Source organism: Echiichthys vipera, assembly GCF_963691815.1.
Source record: "Echiichthys vipera genome assembly, chromosome: 19".
In the NCBI taxonomy this organism is placed as follows: Eukaryota; Metazoa; Chordata; class Actinopteri; order Perciformes; family Trachinidae; genus Echiichthys; species Echiichthys vipera.
Window position 1 is genome coordinate 8,720,207 of NC_139844.1, and position 18,796 is coordinate 8,739,002.

Below are 18,796 nucleotides of genomic sequence, written 5' to 3' on the forward strand. Positions count from 1 at the left end.
GGCTGCATTTCAGACTAAGATTAATAGACACAGAACAGTAATCGTTACTTCAGAAGCAAGAAAACCCACAGATTCAGAAAATAAGACAGAAATCTTCAAGAAGTTTGCAATAAAAAGTTATAATGCAAAAAGATGTTTCAGAAGCTTTTCTTCACTGAAAATGATTTATGGAGGAAATAGAATAATTAAGCCAGGAATTTAAATAGGAATTTAAAATGTGGGGGAAAAGTGATTCTTACCTTTGAATGCTGAATGCAATGCACTCTCTGCCAGGTAAATGGAGGGTAGATGGTAAGAGCGTACTGTACAGTAGACACTGTCCGGCTCTTGGCTCCTCCTACAGAAAAAACAAACACTGACACACTGAGGTCGTGTTTCAGGTGTTTGTACAAGAGCTGTTCATCATACAGAACAATGGCTGTGGGATGAATGATTGCCGGTTCGTTCAGTATCGTTGCGGTTTGTCTCTTGTTATAGAGAGGCTCTTGTAGTCATTTAATACTCCAATGAATGTTAAACAATGCTGCCATCACAGTGGAAGTATATAAAATGGTGATAAAAAAAGCTCACGGTACAAGAGGTCTGTGTATTTTAGCTTTGTATGACCCGCTTGTGTTAGAAAACATTCAGTTGCTGCCACACTAGTCAACCCAAATCATGCTGATTCAGATAAATTCATGCAACTGTCTGTTTAAAATGAGTCTTCAAAATTATATTTTTATGGTTTAGAGGAAGAGTATCAAAATACATTACACATTTAACAAGGGAAATAAACAGGATTAGTATTTGGAAAATGTCGACACTAGTCTCATCTGCCCAATTTATTAATTATTTTCATTGTCAACCTGTCCATTAGATTATTTTGTCTTATATAAAAGTCAGTAAATGGTTCAACGTGTCCAGTGTTTTCCAAAGTCTTGCTTTGTCCACAATGCAAAGATATTCTGTTTACTGTCAGGAGTAAAAAAAAAAAAAAAAAAAAAAAAAAAAAAAAGCTGTCCATTCATTAAATAGTCGACTAATTGTTACAGCTCTAGATCTCAGCATTTCCATCATTAAGTTACAGCCCTATAGATTGAATGTGATGTACCTGGACTGGCAGATATGCCTAAAAAAAAAAAAACACAAGGTAGGATTTTTATAATTTTATTTAATCTCATGGTAAACGCAGGAAAACCAACAGCCGCCTCATGTCTTCAACCCTGCCTGTCATTCATCCGGTCCGCTGAAAGAAGAGAGAAGTTTTAGTTGTTACACTTTGTCAGCTTGAACGGAAAACTGCAGTTTTAGTTTGAATATTTACTTATTCTATTTGTTAGAACAGAGTTATGAGATGAGAAACTGTAGCATAGTGAGGAAGTTGTTACCACAGTGGTAGAGTCTGTTCAGTTTTTGTATATCCAGGGAGGTGAGATGTGTCCTCTGACCCATTTCAACACCGCTCTGCTTGGACAACAATGTCGGACTCCCATCTTTACTGAAGAAATATCTGCAACAAATAGTCGCCAAGTATTTGTGTGTAATGAAATCGCATGCAGCACTTTCCAGTCATTAACATTATACTAAACCAATACTATCTAGGATTAGTCACTGAGGAAAGCATGGTTTAATTGTAACAACATTTTATGTAAAACAGAGTACTTACTGTCCATAGTGCATTATGGAGTTGATGTCATACGGCAGGTTCAGAGTGTTTCCACGTTTCACCTTGAATTCTTTTGTTCTCTCTTCAACAACAGAATTTTATTATTAGGCTACAATCTGGTCTTTTGCAGCCATGCAAAAAACACAGTAGCTTTGTCCACACCTTTCATATTAACATAAAAGCACCTTTTTAAAGTACCCGTCAACTCAAATTAGCTTTTCTTCCATATTTCCTTTAAAAATGGCTGACATTGACTTATATCTGAACAAAGCAACATTCCTCTCCTGAAGGAGGAGGTGTCTGAACTCCTCTGAAATTCAAATTTATCCGGGTCAGCTTTAGTTCGTACGCCACTAATCAATTAACCGATCGCTGTCTAATATGTGAAACTATTTGATGGGGTAACGACTTCGACACAAGCAAAGAAATATGAAAAAACTGAATTTTTATACAGGTGGTTAAGATTAAAAAAGAGCCAGTCAAGTATTTACTTGGCATGATGTTTGGCCACTGCACAGAGATGTACTGATCCCGGTCCTGTCGGGTGTGTTCATGATTCAGCCCCAGAGCGTGAATGATCTCATGGCAAACATTCCCCACGCTGCACGAACGGCTGTAATGCAGAGTTTGGACTCCTCCTTTACAGCCAACATAGGAAGCACAGCTGGAGGGAGAGAGAGAACAGAAGCCAGTAAACAAAGGACATTTCATCCCTTACCTCAGGTGATGTGAGGCCATGCAAAAGGTTCAGCAGCATTTATTTCCACCACCACTACTACTACTACTACCACCCTCAACAGTTGAACTGCAGGTATTTCTACTGAAGAAACAGACAAGAGAAGGAAACAAAGTAGACAGAAACAGACGTCACTTGTTATTTTTGTAAGCGGTCACTGTTGACAAACCCATTTGGCTTTCAGCAATTCAAATAATTGAAGTTAAAACAAAATAAAGTTTGTACATTTACTCAAGTACAAATTGAATGTACTTGTGTTTCCATTTAATGCAACTTTATACTTGCAACAAAAACTTTATGCATGGCTAGATGCCACAACTGTAGATACTTCACCGTTTGAACAGACCCTTTGACAGAAATGCTTCTCACCCTTTTCCACTCTTGAACTGGAGGTAGCTGAACTCTGTGGTTCGTCTAATGAAGCGAATGCAGGTGAAATCTGATATCATCTTGAAGGCAGACAAGATTTTAGGCTCTTGATCCGCTGTTTGAGTGAAAACACAGAAACTGTTTTGTCATCTGCACTTTGAGGTCACATATCAGATCTGGTTACAACAACTGTCACCCACCCAGCTCAGGACTGATGGTGAAAGGAACGGTGGCGTCTGCCCACAAGCTCTGCACAGCATTCCTGTCATTCTGTAGGTTCAGACAGTGCCATTACCACCATTTAGACATCATTTTAATTGGAAATATTTTGAACCCAATTTCTAGTAGAGCTACAGCGAGGAGTCCATTGATTGTCAGTTGAATTAATTGTCACAATACAGGTTTAATTCATATCAGTTTCCCCTTTTTCCTTCATGTTGGAGCCATTTATTCCAGTCTTTCCAACCATATGTGTGTGTGTGTGTGTGTGTGTGTGTGGGGGGGGTCCACCACCTTACCTGAACCAAAATGTCTCCCTCTTGGACAACTGAGGCTTCTTCAAGATCTAAGATATAAAAGCTGTCACTGTACAGTACATAGCATCTGTGAAAATATTTTAAATTTATTCAACATGTATAAGTTATTCAGAGTTTACCTTGTAAGGTTTCTGCGCTGTCCGTCTGTGGTTCAAGCATTGAAGCAACTGCACCTACAGAAAAATGAGTTTATCACATCGTTTTAAACAAAAGAAATCTTAACTCTTAGAAGAAACAATGAGCACCAACCTGCAGCAGGACTTTTCACATTCTGGGTGGCATTTAAGGAGACGACACCAACTTTTTTTTAAAAGAAAAAAAGGCAAATCCAGTGAAATTCAGGTAGAAAGTCTTTATATGGAATTATTTTTGCATTTTCAGCATGTAATAGAGTGAATCAGTTTTACTCACTGCAGCATGTTTCCAATACACTTTACAATTAAATATAGAATACAGCAAGTGGCTGGCTTCGACACATTAAGCATAAGAGGGACAGTGACATTATCTATGAAAGTCAGGAAATTCCTCAAATAATTGGTGTATTTTAGCAAATGTAAAGAAGTTTAAATCAATCCAGTGCACACCAACCTGGGGCATTCTGGGTGTCATTTAAGGAGACAACTCCAGCTGAAAAGGAAAAAAATCCAGTTAAATTAAGATAGTAACAAGGTCATTTTATATTTTCATAAAATATCCTCAGCGATCTACCTTCTAAAGCGTGTTCAGTGGCTGGCTTCGGGACATCAAGCATGTGAGTGACGGTAACATTATCTACAGAAATCAGGTAAGTCATGAATAATTTGTATATCTTAGCAAATATAAAAGTAGTGGAAATCAACCCAGTGTACTGACCTGGTGCATGGCTGTTGGCCTCCTGGGTTGGATGTACAGGGACACCACCAACAACTACATAAAATGAAAAAAAGGCATATAATAAGCATTATTTAGCAAGTCATTTTGCAGTTTGAACGTTTCAGTTTGTACCTGTCCACGTGCAGATGAAGAGCAGAAACCACATTGTGCAACACGATCCCAACAAAGACTGAATCTGTGAACCAACAGAGCTCTGATGACCCACTTATAACATCACTCATAAGGTGCGTTCACTTAACACTAATTATGACCCTTCAGCTACAGGCCCAACTGTAGAGGGCGCCACAGCTTTACTCTTGCAGACTGCACAACTTCTCTCTTTGTACTGTAAAACTCCTGCACATTCCTTAGTCAGCACTTTACATCCTCTTCATTTGGAATATCTTTGTTTTGCATACTTCATTGGTACATTTCTATTTGATTGTCATGGCTCTCTAGAGAAGACATGGTATTAAAATATCATAATCAAGATTATAGTGACCGAAGTGTTGATGTCATCATATCGGTATTGTTAATATGTGGTGAAAATGTTCAGAAATTACTGATACATACTGAAATAATTTACAACAATGAAAATCACAAACACTTTGCTCTCATTTTATAATTGTCTGTATATGATCAAATACTGCTGGTGCAAATGCCCTTGAACACATTAAAAAAAATATATCCATACTTTTTATATTTTTATATTTAGTGCAGATGTTTTGTTTTTGTTTCTCATAGTGTTTCTGTGTTGTGTTCTTTTCTCTCGGTTTTATTATGACTCCTCAGGTTTAATGCAAACTGAGTTTCGTTTGTCGTTTCCTCAGCAAACTAAGTATCTGTCTACCTATCGATCTATCTATAATCTATCCATCTATATACATAAAAAACATAAAACAGAAATCAAAAAACAGAATCAGCAGAAATCAGGAAAATGACATGCAATAAAAATACATTTTGAGCTTAGATTTGAAGGGAATTGTAATTATTATGCGCATGACAATAAAAAAAACTTGCATTTCCAATGTTCCCACAGCCCCTGAAGGCGGCCTCCCTCAGCGTCATCAAAGTCATGTGACGTCCTGTCATGTGTTTGCAGTCACTTCCTACTGATTGAGACTCTGCCGTATCATGTCGTCTTAGTTCGGCTCCACAGACAGTGTTATCCTCCACAGTTAAACATGTTATTCCACTGTAGATCCACCCGCTGCTCGTCCCTGGAGCTGCTCCTGTGGTTGGTGGCGGGTCTGGGGTGTTTGTCGGTCCGGTCCGGAGCTGAGGACAGCAGCAGCAGCAGCAGCCCGTGGTACCAGGACCTCTGCAGGTAAAGCTAACGAACACACCTCCGGCTCAAACACTGCAGCTACACACAGAATCCTCTTATTAAACACACACATATTCAAGCCCAGTTTAATTAATAAATACGCTGTTGGTGAGTTATTTGCTTATTATAGACACCTTTCGATGTGATGTTCATGAACGCCTCCTGTTAAATATGACTCTTTAACAAACAAACAGACAGACAGCGCTTTGTGTCAATATACAATATATACTTCGTTTTAAAAACGAGCTGTTTGATACATATTAATAACGCTAACTTATTGAATTTAATTGAATGTTAATTTTGTTTCAGACATATCAAAACGAAATAAATACCTAATTAAATTAGTTCACAAAATAATAAGAAAAAAATAAAGCATGTTACAACATAAATTCAATCAAGCAACATTGACATGTCTGAAAAGGAGTAAAAACTTACTGAATCCTTCCATAACAATGAATCGTTTTTACTGTTCTAATCTAACTGTACAGTACATCGTATACAATTTATTAATAACATCATATATAAAAACATATATGTTTTTTAATAATATATGAAGAAATATACAGTAAATATATATATTAGAAGCTGTTATTCTCCTCTCCTGGAGCTCTGTTCAGGCAGCTGCTGTTCAAATATTGACACAGCAATAAGGCAGAAATATAAACCTGTGAGGTCATAATGACTCACTGCACGTTTCCTTGTTTTGGTGGCTTTTGCAGAAATAGTTCCCTAAAATTACTTCATTAAAGATAATTAAATGCTGTTATGTGGTGGAAGGTACTGTACTATTTTCTGCTTCTTTATACTAAAACTCCACTTCATCTGAGGCAAATATGAAACTTTTCTACTGCATTTATCAGTCAGCTTTAATGCACACTCAGATTAACACTACAAAATCTTATCAATAAAATAAATAAATATTATTTTATCATTAAGACTTTGTCACCAGCTACCCAGCAGTATGTGAAGTAATATATAAAGTATAAATACATTAAAATTCACTTTTACCAGGTACAACATTAAAGACATTTATAGTTAGAGATGTTCCACTGTAACATAAACAAAAAAAGGGAAACAGAAGAGTCACAGGAAAACATTAGTGTACGTTTAGTTTCCATTCAAGTAGGAAATAATTCATGGGTGACAAGACAAAGCATAAACGACTAACAGAAAAACACAAAGAAACAAAAATGCAACACACAAAAGCTTCAGCTAACAATTATTTTTATTATTCACTAATCAATGAACAGTTTCATCAATAAAATGTCAGAAAATAATAAAATATACACATCACAGCTTCCTAAAAAAAACCAGGCAACGTCTTTTTTTGCAAGCATCACTCTGAAGCCTAAATACATTCAGTTTTCATGTTATTCCTTAATTCTTCTGTGCATCACCTCTTGTATTTCTTGTGTTGCAGTTATAAATGGGAGGCCATCGATCAGGATAATAAAGTGAGCTACACGCTAAAGCTCTGCGAGTCTTCGCCGGTAACCAGCTGCGGAGCCGGCACCGCTGTCTGCGCCCGGGACCTCGCCACCAAAGCAGAGCGGTCTGTGGGTGAGTCCACTGACGTACACATCGGGACACAGTAAAGGTTTTGCAGTTGCATAAGACATCACTTATCAGCCAGGTGTGGCAGCATCATGCAGTCTGTTGGAGAGATAATGGATGAACACAATAAAGAAGATAAAAACGGAGATATAGGAGACGAGTTGATTGTTTGAGAAAGTCTCGTGATTGGAAAGATTTTGATTCCAAGTGGTCAGCTTAGACACCTTGGAGCCTGAGCCATTAAGCTTCATACAACAGTGAATTATGGGAGATAGCGAACCTGTGATTAGCCAAGACTAATATAGCATTATATAGCACATTTCATACCAAAAGGCAACCCGATGGGCTTCACAGATTACACAGGTGAGATTACAAGAAACAAGTGATAAAAACATTGAAAGCAAGCAAGCATAAAATAAAACAATGAAAGAAATCAGGCAAAAGCACATAATTAGTCAATAAAAATAAAATAAATGATCAAATGCACACAGAATAAACATAGAAATTATACTGAAAGCGATGGTAAAACTGGGATTTGAAAGTAACTTCTGGTAATCTGGTCCACATTTGAGCAGTTTAGTTTTGATTCTGGGAACAACCAGTAATGCCGAATTAGCCAACCTCAGAGGTCTGCCAGGATCTTGGACCTAAACCGTTCTGTGATTTATGGACAAACAAACTTTGACAGGTAGCCAATGTAATGACCTAAGAACTTGAGTTATATGCTGAGACTTTTTGGTCCTAGTTTTAACCCTGGCAGCAACCTTTTCCTGCTCGTTCAGGACTGAGAGCCTTTATTCGTGTTAACGCGAGGCTAGTATTGAGCTACCAGCACAGTAAACTGTTTTGCAGAGTTGGAAAAAAAGCCAGCTAACGTCTTGTCATTGTCCCCTTGAAGATCACAATAGTTTTACTCTTTGTTAGCTGGTGTCAGGCGCACTTTTTAAGATTTCCACAACATCTTTGCTGCATTTTGAACATCAGTTCAGTCGACAAAAGTTGCACATTTTACCGTTAAATATGATTCTGAAAGAGTCACCTTTCTTCCCACCAGAAGACAAACTTGGAGTAATAGAAGTAAATAGAATAAAGATATGTTGTACCTTTGTATCCAGCAGTGTAGTTGTGCAGGATACATTATGTGTGTTCAGAGCAGCTGCAGGCCACAGCCCAACATGTTGCAGTTTACCTTTACCTAGTCCTTTGGACAGTCTGATATGGCACCCAGCCCCATTATACTGCTCTGTTAAAATGCTTTGAGCGTCAAGGTGCATGTGAGCTGGTCTTTGACTCTGATGCGTCCCCTGTGTCTTGTGACAACCGAACGGCAGCAGATTTCACGGCTCTTTAGTGGAACTGCAGGAACAAATCTACGTCCTTGAGGCCATTGTGTTTATATAGCTGTGCTGCTTTGTCAGGTTGTTTTGGTCATTTTGGACACACACACACACACACACACACACACACACACACACACACACACACACACACACACACACACACACACACACACACACACACACTTCAACTGGTTGTTTGAAATTAGTGTTGAATTATTGAATTATCCGTCTTTAAAGGGATACTTCAACCTCAAAATATATCAGTTCCTCACTGAGTGTTGCCTTTAATTTGTGAAGAAAACTTCATTGATGCAGTGCTGTTATAAGAGACAGCATTTTAGCTGTAAAAACTATATCAAACATCAGTTTTACAAACTCTCACAACTCGTGCAGTATAACCAGTCATGTTTATCCGGTCGTAAGTACTTCCCAAACACATGAACTTTCCCATAAACCTTACTATTTCCAACACTTCCATATAGGGGTGTAAGTCACCAGTTTTATCTGGACACAAAATATCAATTCTCACAAAGAAACTAAAATAGTTTGCACATTCATTTTGTGTCAGGCCTGTTTTGACCTGTTAACATGATTTAAACTGTGGTTGGATTTATATCAGCCTATTAACAGTGAAGCTTTTGTGAGGTTAGTTATTGAACTTAAATCTGTCCTGTATCTCTGAGGATGAGAGGTGTCATCATTACTCCTGGTTGTCTCAGTGAAAGGCAGCATCCAACATGCACAAATCTAATCCCTGTCGCTGACATTACCGTTGAGAGGTTTTCTAGATGATAAGTGAGTGATGCTCTATGGTTCACAGCTTCAACAGTACATTAGCAGATCTCATCTCTGTGCTGCTGATGAGGCTAAAAGTGCTGCTGCTGCTGCTGCTGTTGTTTGTCAGCAAGATCCACATCTCTGTCCCAGACGAGCTACACCTTTTTAGAAACTGAGTTATTTACATTAACATTATGTTTCTGACTCTATAGTTTGATTGAGAATACAGAAAATGAAGCTACAGAGACGTGTATTAAAGTTATGTCCATGCCGGATGCTGACTGTTTGGTTTGCTGTGTACAGATCAGGCATGGACACGAGTCGTGTTTTTTCAGATCCAGTAATCCCATGAATTACTCAAGGGGGGGATCGATTCCTCAAAGAGGGAAATTTATTTTTAGAAGTCATCCTCCATGGCCTAACAGTAACTGGGTGTCAGACTGATGCATTGCTTCAATGCTCTCTGTCCACACTGTATCGGTTAAATATGCACTTCATGTGTGGAACAAGTTGTAAAATATGCTCCTAAAAACTAACTGCTACATTTCACATGCTCCAGCGTCTCAATGTGTTTAATGTATGAGGAGACAGGGCTGCACACTTCATATGCTGTCTCCTGTAGCCAGACATTACTTCCAAGACTCCTCTGGTCGTACCTTATCTGTCATAAGTAATGTCAGGTTTTTTATTGGGCTGGCTTTATTTTGTATTGCCGTGGCCCAGGCTTAGACAGATGCAAATGCATGCACGGGTCTGATCGCAGGTCTAATTGAGATCAGGGAAACATTACCAAAAATCACAAATGATGTGCATCAATGTACTATCCAGCTCTGCAGACAAGATGCTGTGCATGTGCTTTAAATACATATATTGATAGTTGTGAATGTTAAGTTTGTTAAATTAGTAATTAAGGATATGTGCCAATTTGTCTAATGATCATTTCCATGTGAATTGTGTTGCAGTATTTCTTTCTGTCCCGTTCTTTGGTGGTTAACCTGTAGTGTTTGTATTAACATTGTGTGTCACTGCTGGAGCTTGATTTGCTCTCGTTCAGACCTGACCTTCAGTGAATACAGACAGCTCTGATCTCTATTTAATCACGCTGGCGTAAATTGATTAAACTTAATTTAAGGCAGTGGCTGTCATGCTCTCTTGTTTGTAGGCAGGAAAACAATTTGGCCACTCCCCTGTAAACCAATTTAAATGTAGTGGGGTAGTTAGTAGAGCTGAATCAATTAGTCAATGAGTTAATTGATCAATGATTAATTGTTTCAGTTGTTTTAATCTACAGATATTTCAAAAATATTTGCTGCATTCAGCTTTTCAAATATAAGAAATTGTGCTTCTGTGTTTATATCATTTTAAATCGAATATATGTGGATTCTGGACTCTAAATCAGATTTCACTTTTATACACACTTTATTGAAAGAATCAAAAACACAAACTTAATGTTTCCTTTCCCCTGAAGACTTGTGATAATATTGGATTCACGTTTTGAGTGATTTTTTTGGGGCAAAATGCAAAACATTTGCCGTTTCCAGCTTCTCAAAGGTCAGGAATCGCTGCTCTTCTTTGACTTTTATGATAGAAAGATGAATATCTTTGGGTTTTAGACTGTTGGTTTGACAAAACAAGCGTTTTTATAGATGTCACTTTGGGGTCTGGGAAATCTCAAAAACAAAAAGAAGCCTGATGTATGTAAAGTGAACCTCAGAGATGCTCTTCATTCTTCGACTTCAGGTTTAACTGATCTCTTTCCTTGACTTATCTTTTCTCTTCCTTGTGAAAAATCTTTCCATTGTGTTTGCTGTCAGTATAAAGCTCGCTAACTTCCCTTGTAAGCGTGAAAGCCCCTTTTTGTTTGTTTCTTGTTTCCTTATCAATCAGAATCATATCAAACTTAAGTTCTCCTCCACACTTCCCCCCTTCCCGGGGTCACATGCTTCCCCAAAGCATCGAGCCCCCTGGGGAGGAGCGCCCCACTAATTAAAGGTTTGTTAAGCCCAGGGGAGCATCTATTATGATTCATCAGCAGACAGATTTGTCTTGCATTTGGAGGCGTAACGTATGGACAACAGGTGACCGTTTGATCCCTTATTTGACTCAAGATTACTGTGATTATTTGGGCCTGTTTCTCAATTTCAGTTACGTCACCGTCTATGAGTTTTCCCCGTGACCTTTTCTAAAGACTTCGGCTGCCAGACAGAGTTATTTCACAGTCTCACAACAACAACAACTTGTACTGCAGACTGAGGTTGTGACCTTCTCGCGCTGACATATTGGTGTTTGCTAGCCCTCAGCCACGACTCAGATTTCTGAGTGTGACAAAGAGCTGAAGACTGCCGACTCATGTTGGTGTTGTTGCAGGGTAGATTTTCAGCTTATTTTATTAGGATGTTCTCCTCACTAGAGTTTATTCATCTTTCAAGAGGAAGATCACATATGGAAAGTGAAAGAATGGCAAAGGAGAAGCAGTGTGGTCAGAGGAGTTGCAGTTTAATCATGCTCACTGTCTTATCACATGACACAGGAACACATCATCAATCATAAACGCTCTCGCACACAAATAGACGCAATGTCACGCTCTGCTCACTCACTCACCCGCTCTCTGTCTCTCTCTGTTTACTGCTTACTAAAGGTTTAATTCATGCTGCCTTGACTTTGCTCAGAAACCACACACAGTCCATTCTCCCACTTTGACGTTTATGTCTTCTGTGCTTCCTCAAATCAAAATCTTTGGAGTTAACGAATGCTTACCTCTCCTGTACCGCCTGTAAAACATTTGTTGTTTGCGCTTTCGTAAAGTTCAGCAGCTGTAGTAATTTAGACTCATGTCATTTGCATGTACCCCCCCACCCCTACCCCCAAAAAATGTTTTAATTATGGCTACAGCTAACATTATTTAGTATCCTCTGTGCTTTTAAGATCCAACCTTTTCTTTATTTACTGTTAACTCTTTTTTTTAGGAGATTGTGAAAAGTGTCGGTCACAAAGTCCAAGGTGACGTCTTCAAATTGCTTGTTTTGGCCGACCAACAGTGCAAAAGACAGAAACCCATAGAGATAATCAATATACTGTCACATGAGACAAAGGAAAGCATCAAATCCTCACAATTTAAAAGCGGAAACTGGGAAATGTTTGCTAATTTTACATTTCATTCATCAGTTTTTTTTTTTAGCTCTAATAGTAACACAGTAATAGAGTGATTCCCGACGTGTGGTGGGCCGCGAGAAGTCATCTACAATGAATAATAAAAGGTTAACATTTTTAATTCTGTTGGAATTCATCATACAATGTTTATGATTAAGTATTTACATGGAAATAAAACAATCAGGGCTAATAAAACAATTTAAATGATGTTATTCTTTATTTATCTGACTTATATTTTATCCAGAACGTATCTTAGCTTATCAGTTTTTTCACATTTGTTGCTTTACAAACTGTTACATGTAAGTGGATGGATTATTCATTTGTACTGTATAGAATTTTCCTGTTTATTAAATCAAAAATATATCAGAAATGACTTCATCTTAGTCTGTACGTTGATAATAGTCAATCAAAGGTTTGAGTGGGCTGCAGAAGATTTTCAGATTTGGGAAGACAACAATAATATAACATAATATATTTACTAATAATAATAAAACTGTGAACTCTAATACTTTATACTTCTGTAATATTTCTGTATAAGTCAAGTTTTGAATGCACAATCATCACTTTGGTTTATAATTATGAAAGACAAGAAAGGCAATTTTTTGCTCAAAGTCTCTGAAGTGATTTATCGATCATCAAAATAGTTGGAGAATTTTCTATCGATCAAAGTAATCAATTAAAGAAGTGTCCAGAGTGAAACCATGCATGCTTTGCACCTTATGTATGCTCAGTGTAACTGTCACAATACGGCCAAAATCTGTAAAATAAAAATTGTTACTGAGTGTTACAGGACTTAAAATTGAAGCAGTGCAACAGACCGGGACATGAGTCCTGCCTACAGTAGTTTTTTGGTGTTAGTGGGTCACACTGTTGTTCAGTTACATTCCTTTATGCTTCACTTGTGATATCAGTCCAGTACTATCAAAGGGAGCAGAGCACACACACACACACACACACACACACACACACACACACACACACACACACACACACACACACACACACACACACACACACACACACACACACCATACACACACACCACACACACCATACACACACACACACACCATACACACACACCATACACACACACACACACACACACACGCACACACAGCTTCTTTTCTTTCCTGATTCTCTCTCTCTCTCTCTCTCTCTCTCTCTCTCTCTCTCTCTCTCTCTCTCTCTCTCTCTCTCTCTCTCTCTCTCTCTCTCTCTCTCTCTCTCTCTCTCTCTCTCTCTCTCTCTCTCTCTCTCTGGCTCATGCAGGCTCCCTTAGACTTAAACCTTAAATTTAACAGACACACATACTGTAGATACACAAGTACAGTTCATTTCAAAGGTGATGTTTCACTGAATCCACATTTATTTATGTTCGTTCTAAATGAGCAGAAGGAAGAAGGAAAGGGTTTTTATTAATTTACATTTTTGTTAAGTATGTGTGACTGCTTTTACATTTGCTTCATCCACTATGAGATGCATATCGGTGCAACAGAGGCAATTTTTTCTGCATGTCACAGTTTAACTTTGGTAAAACATTTACAGACATCAGTTTGTCTCACAGTCGTTTCGTCTTGTTGACCTGCTGTGAGTTTGTTTAACTGTCTAAAATATTCTTCACATGCAGAACGTTTCCCACAGCTGTGTCTCGTGCTGTTCGGATAAATAAGGACTCTGTACTGACACCAGGGTCACGATATTCTGCTGCAGAGGTTTATCTTGAGTGTGGGTCTGTAGAGGTTGGTGGGTTACGACATCTGCTGCAGTAACATGATGCTGTAATGATGTGATTATAATCTTTTTATGACATAAACAACAACTGTGGCAGGCACCATGACCCATATTCAAACATTGAAAATCTGTTACAAAATAATCTGAGTGTAATACATACAACAGAAAGAAAAGAGAAAGTAAAGCTACATTTTTTTGGTTATTATTCAAATGAATTTATTCCCTATTTTGTCCATCTTGTAATTTATATATCACCTCTCAGTCTTTCCATCCTTTCGTGTTGTAATCATTGTAATGAACATTTGGATATTGAGTTCTGGTCATGGTCATCATGTTTGACATGAATTAAATCTCAAATATCTACTAATGTGGTATTTTAGAGGTCTAAAGTGTTCAAAAATTATGCATTTTGCTCCAAATCTGTGTAACAAATGATAACAAAGCCAAAACAACTCATTGGAAGTTGTAGAGCATGAAAATGAGCACCTTATACTTCCATCATAATGTTTTTAACCCCTTACACTCCGAACCAAAACACAACGTTTATGACTATGACAACTAAACACAATGTGCTGAACTGCATCTCAAATTAATCTTCAGGTTCCCAGCTTTATGCTTCATGTATACAGTTGACCCAAAGCCCCTTGTCCCCTAAAAAAGACACGTGTCTATGGAAGGTCTGAGAGGGTTAAACAACTTAAAGCTCTGTAACTGACAGATTGTTTCTCTTGTCTTGAATGTGCAGGTGAGCTGTCCCTGCAGAGGCTCTCCGGCACCGTGCTGGATTACAACAGCACCCAAAAATGTCCCGGAAGCGACAACAACATTCAGACGAGCATCAGCTTCCAGTGTGGGAAAACCATGGTAAGATTAAAAAAAAACACACCAAAAAAAAAGATGATTTGTGTTGTTCCGGCTGATACATGTGGGCGGAGCCGGCAGAGTGGGGAAAGTGAAAAAGCAGCACTTGCCCCTAGCTCATTACTACCTCTGAGGTGCCCTTGAGCACAGCCTTTAACCCCGACTCGATGGCAATAATTAGTATTTGGTAATGGCTGCTTTTGTTCCTAAGTGTCAGCTAACACCTGGTCTACATTGTCTGTTCTGTCCAAAGCACAAGAGCAGCTTCTGTGAGTGTCTGCACGGGATCCTTTCAACAACAGTCCTGCTTTGTTTTGAGTGCTGACAATCTCCTACATTGTGTGTTTTTTTTGCTTTTAGTTTGAAAGTAAATACACTATATTGCAGCCGTTGTTTAATTTGGTCTGAATCATTTTGCTCTACGCAGTAAATAATCTACTTATTTTTTTATTGCATTAAGCATAATTAAAGAGACGTCCTATGGCTGGGGTGTGACATGTGTCATTTCATTTAATTGCTATAAAATGCACATTTCGGACATGTGGCACAGTGAGAGGACAAACTCTTAAATTTTACAGATAGTAGTTTACAAATGTACAAATAACAGGAAGATTAACACAATCCCAAATATCTCTCTCTCTCTCTCTCTCTCTCTCTCTCTCTCTCTCTCTCTCTCTCTCTCTTTCTCTCTCTCTCTCTCTATATATATATATATATATATATATATATATATATATATATATATATATATATATATATGGTCAAGTAATCAGGTTTCAACTACACAAATTTCACAATTAACATGCACTTTAACTGTTTCCCTTTTCAACTCAAGATATTAAGGAAAGTTTAATTTTTTAGTCACTTGTGAGTATTCAGCATGTCATGACTTGCAAAAAAAAAAAAGATGTGTGGATGCCAAGCTGGCTGAAACAAACCCCTCCTGATTTTTGAGCATTCATTTGATTCATATTTCAGTGAATTGGAATTCAAATCGATGTTTTCTTTCTCTGAAACAAATGTAAATAGAAGCTAAAATGAATGCCATTTATTGCTCACCAGAAGCAGCAGCTGTCTGCTGTCAGCTGCAATGAAAGGAAGTGAATATGCGAGGAGGAATATAGCACAATGACAGTCACCTGCTTTGTGTTTCTGCTCATTTGAGTCAAGTGTGTGTATGTCTGAGGTTTCAGGGCTGAGCGGTGGGTTGACATTAACTTTGTCATTTCCTGTCAAGTCACAAAGAGCAGAAGATGGTCGGCGCTAGAAAGTGGAGAAATTAAAGCTATCATGAAATTCCTCTAATGTTTAAGAGAAGAAGTGGTGAGAGCCACATGCTGATGATCTGTAAGAGTAATAGTTAGCCTTAGTTTACTTGTTTAATTTAATTCAACACTGACAGACATGATTTAATTATTTGCTATGCATTGTTTATGCAGGAATAATGACAATGTTAGGTCATCATCATCAGTAATTATTAATCAAATAGACCTGCTTAAGGGAGTTGAAGTGAGCAAACCAAAAATTAGTTTTTTGACAAGAGAAAGTGTCTCTCACCAAAACATCTCTGAAAACTTTGGAATCTCTTTTATTTACATCCAGATCCATGTTTAATTGCTTGCTCTTCTCCTTCACTGCAACCTTTCTTGAGACAGACAGACGGTAAAATAAGACTCGACTCTCAGGACTAGGAGCTGGTAAAATGTGGGAGTAAAAAAACACTCTAACCTTCTCTCAACAAGTGTTCTTGAAAAAATCCCTTGAGCAAGCACTGAACCATCAACCACTCAACTGTACTGGGTTATTGTAAAGTGAGGCATTTATTTAAATGTTTTCTTCCAAAGAAATCCTGCACACCATTTTTAATATAATCAAAACAAGTTGTGTGTATTCTGTATTGTAAAAGAAACACAGACACTCGCCTGTGTGATAAATTGTTGCTGCTTGTTACGAAGCGTTATAATGTGTTAGTCACTAATTATCCACATGAAACTCTCCTTCTTACTCATGTTCCTGTGTTTCTGTGCTTCAGGGGACCCCAGAGTTTGTCACCGTGTCTCAGTGTGTGCATTACTTTGAGTGGAGGACCTTCACCGCCTGCAAGAAAGATAAATTCAAACCACACAAAGAGGTATGTGGCGGAACATCTGACTCAGTTTATGTGTAATCAGGAAAGATGGTGCGTGTGTGCGTGTGTGCGTGTGTGCGTGTGTGCGTGTGTGCGTGTGTGCGTGTGTGCGTGCGTGTGTGTGTGTGTGTGTGTGTGTGTGTGCGCGTGCGCGTGCGTGTGTGTGTGTGTGTGACTGTGATATCATATGAGCCAGAGAGGTGTTTCAGAGGAAATGGAAAGCTCTCTTCCCACTCTTGTCACAACAGTTGTGAGGATGTTCACAGCATGTATTTATCCGTGTACAAGACGTGTCACATGTTGTCACAATGAAGCCGTTTATGTGAGTTTAACGTGGAATAACTGAAAGAATGTGTGAAATGAATAAATCTTGCAAAAGACCTATATTTTGTCGGTGAGATGAAATTCAAACAACAACATTTTTTATAAATTTGTGCTTTGTTTATTGTTTTTTTCCACCACAAAACTTCCCATTAATTAAAATCCTATATTGTGATTCTGCCTTTCTTTAATTCATTTGAAATCCTCTTTATAAATCCTCTATACTGAAGCCCCTCTGAAAGTGTGACTGTTTTAAATTCTACCTTTCCAAGCTACTACATTAACAGAGTTTATTGCATTGAGAGATTTATCACGGTTTAGAGGGGAGTTTTATTATATATAGGGACATTAATCTCTTATAAATTATTATAAAAGTCCCATACAGAACCATGTACATAACCAAGATGTTATTTTAACAGCCACACAAATGTCTGATGGCATTTATAGCCTCTATAAATAGCTTCCACCACTAACCTCCCATTAATCCTGTATGACTTGTTCTTCGAGTGTGTATGAAAAGATGCCTGTGCTGCAGGATGACACTGTCTCCTCTGTGTTCAGGTGCCCTGCTATGTGTTTGACTCTGACGGTAAGAAGCACGACCTCAGCCCTCTGATCAAAGTGAAAGACGGCTATCTGGTGGACGACGGCGACGACAGCATTGACTTCTACATCAACATCTGCCGGAGTCTCAGTCAGTACCTGAGGGAGGGTGGAAAGACGAATAGATTACTTTAATACTCCTATTAAGACTTTGAAAAATGTGCTTTTTATTCTTAATAAGTGTTGCATTTATTCATGCATTTGTCTGATGAAGAAGTGCTTGTTTATATTATTTTTAAACTAGACCATTCCCTTATGAAAGAGCACTATTTTCTGACATTTTTTTAATAAAAGTTTGCAGTAAAAAGATGATCAACAAAGCAAATAAAGCCATCGGTCGACTCTGCACTTTGTCAAGCCTAGCAAACATTGTAATTAAATGTCATTCGTGGAAACGATTGCTCAGACAGAATATCTGAGATCTGAAACTCACTGACACTTTCTCGGTCTCGGTGAAGGAGAAGGCGGTCCTGATGAGACATTATGATGCGTTGTGCATAATAAATTATGGATCTGAAAGTTATCCTCCATTAAATCAAATATAAGTCAGTAAATTGTGCAAGTTTGAATACATTTCAGAAAAAAACCTGCTGACATTGATAACAGGAACTGATGGCATACAATTCTGGATTTGATTTCTTCTTTCCCCTCATTCCTTATCCATCTCTTCCTCTCCTCAGACAGTCCAGGCAAATCGTGTCCAGAGGGCTCTGCAGCCTGTCTGGTCACCAGTCAGGGCTCCTATGACATGGGCTCTCCCAAAACACAGCTGGAGCTGCTGTCCAGCGACAGGTATGAATGCTAACATCCAGATTCTCACCATGCGTCAAGTAGGGAATGTTTTGCTTTGTGTCAGGGCAAAC

General features: G+C 38.3%; 1 protein-coding gene across 1 annotated transcript in view; it reads left to right on the forward strand.

Annotated features, from left to right (window-relative positions):
• The first annotated feature begins 5,265 nt into the window (after positions 1 to 5,265).
• igf2r (insulin-like growth factor 2 receptor) overlaps positions 5,266 to 18,796 on the forward strand; it is a 45,156-nt gene continuing 31,625 nt past the window's right edge. The window contains exons 1-6 of the mRNA XM_083934463.1: positions 5,266 to 5,465; positions 6,886 to 7,025; positions 14,766 to 14,884; positions 16,914 to 17,012; positions 17,892 to 18,024; positions 18,614 to 18,725. Of these exons, the coding sequence (XP_083790589.1) occupies positions 5,323 to 5,465; positions 6,886 to 7,025; positions 14,766 to 14,884; positions 16,914 to 17,012; positions 17,892 to 18,024; positions 18,614 to 18,725 (746 nt within the window). The 5' untranslated portion in view covers positions 5,266 to 5,322. The remainder of the gene's footprint in view (positions 5,466 to 6,885; positions 7,026 to 14,765; positions 14,885 to 16,913; positions 17,013 to 17,891; positions 18,025 to 18,613; positions 18,726 to 18,796) is intronic.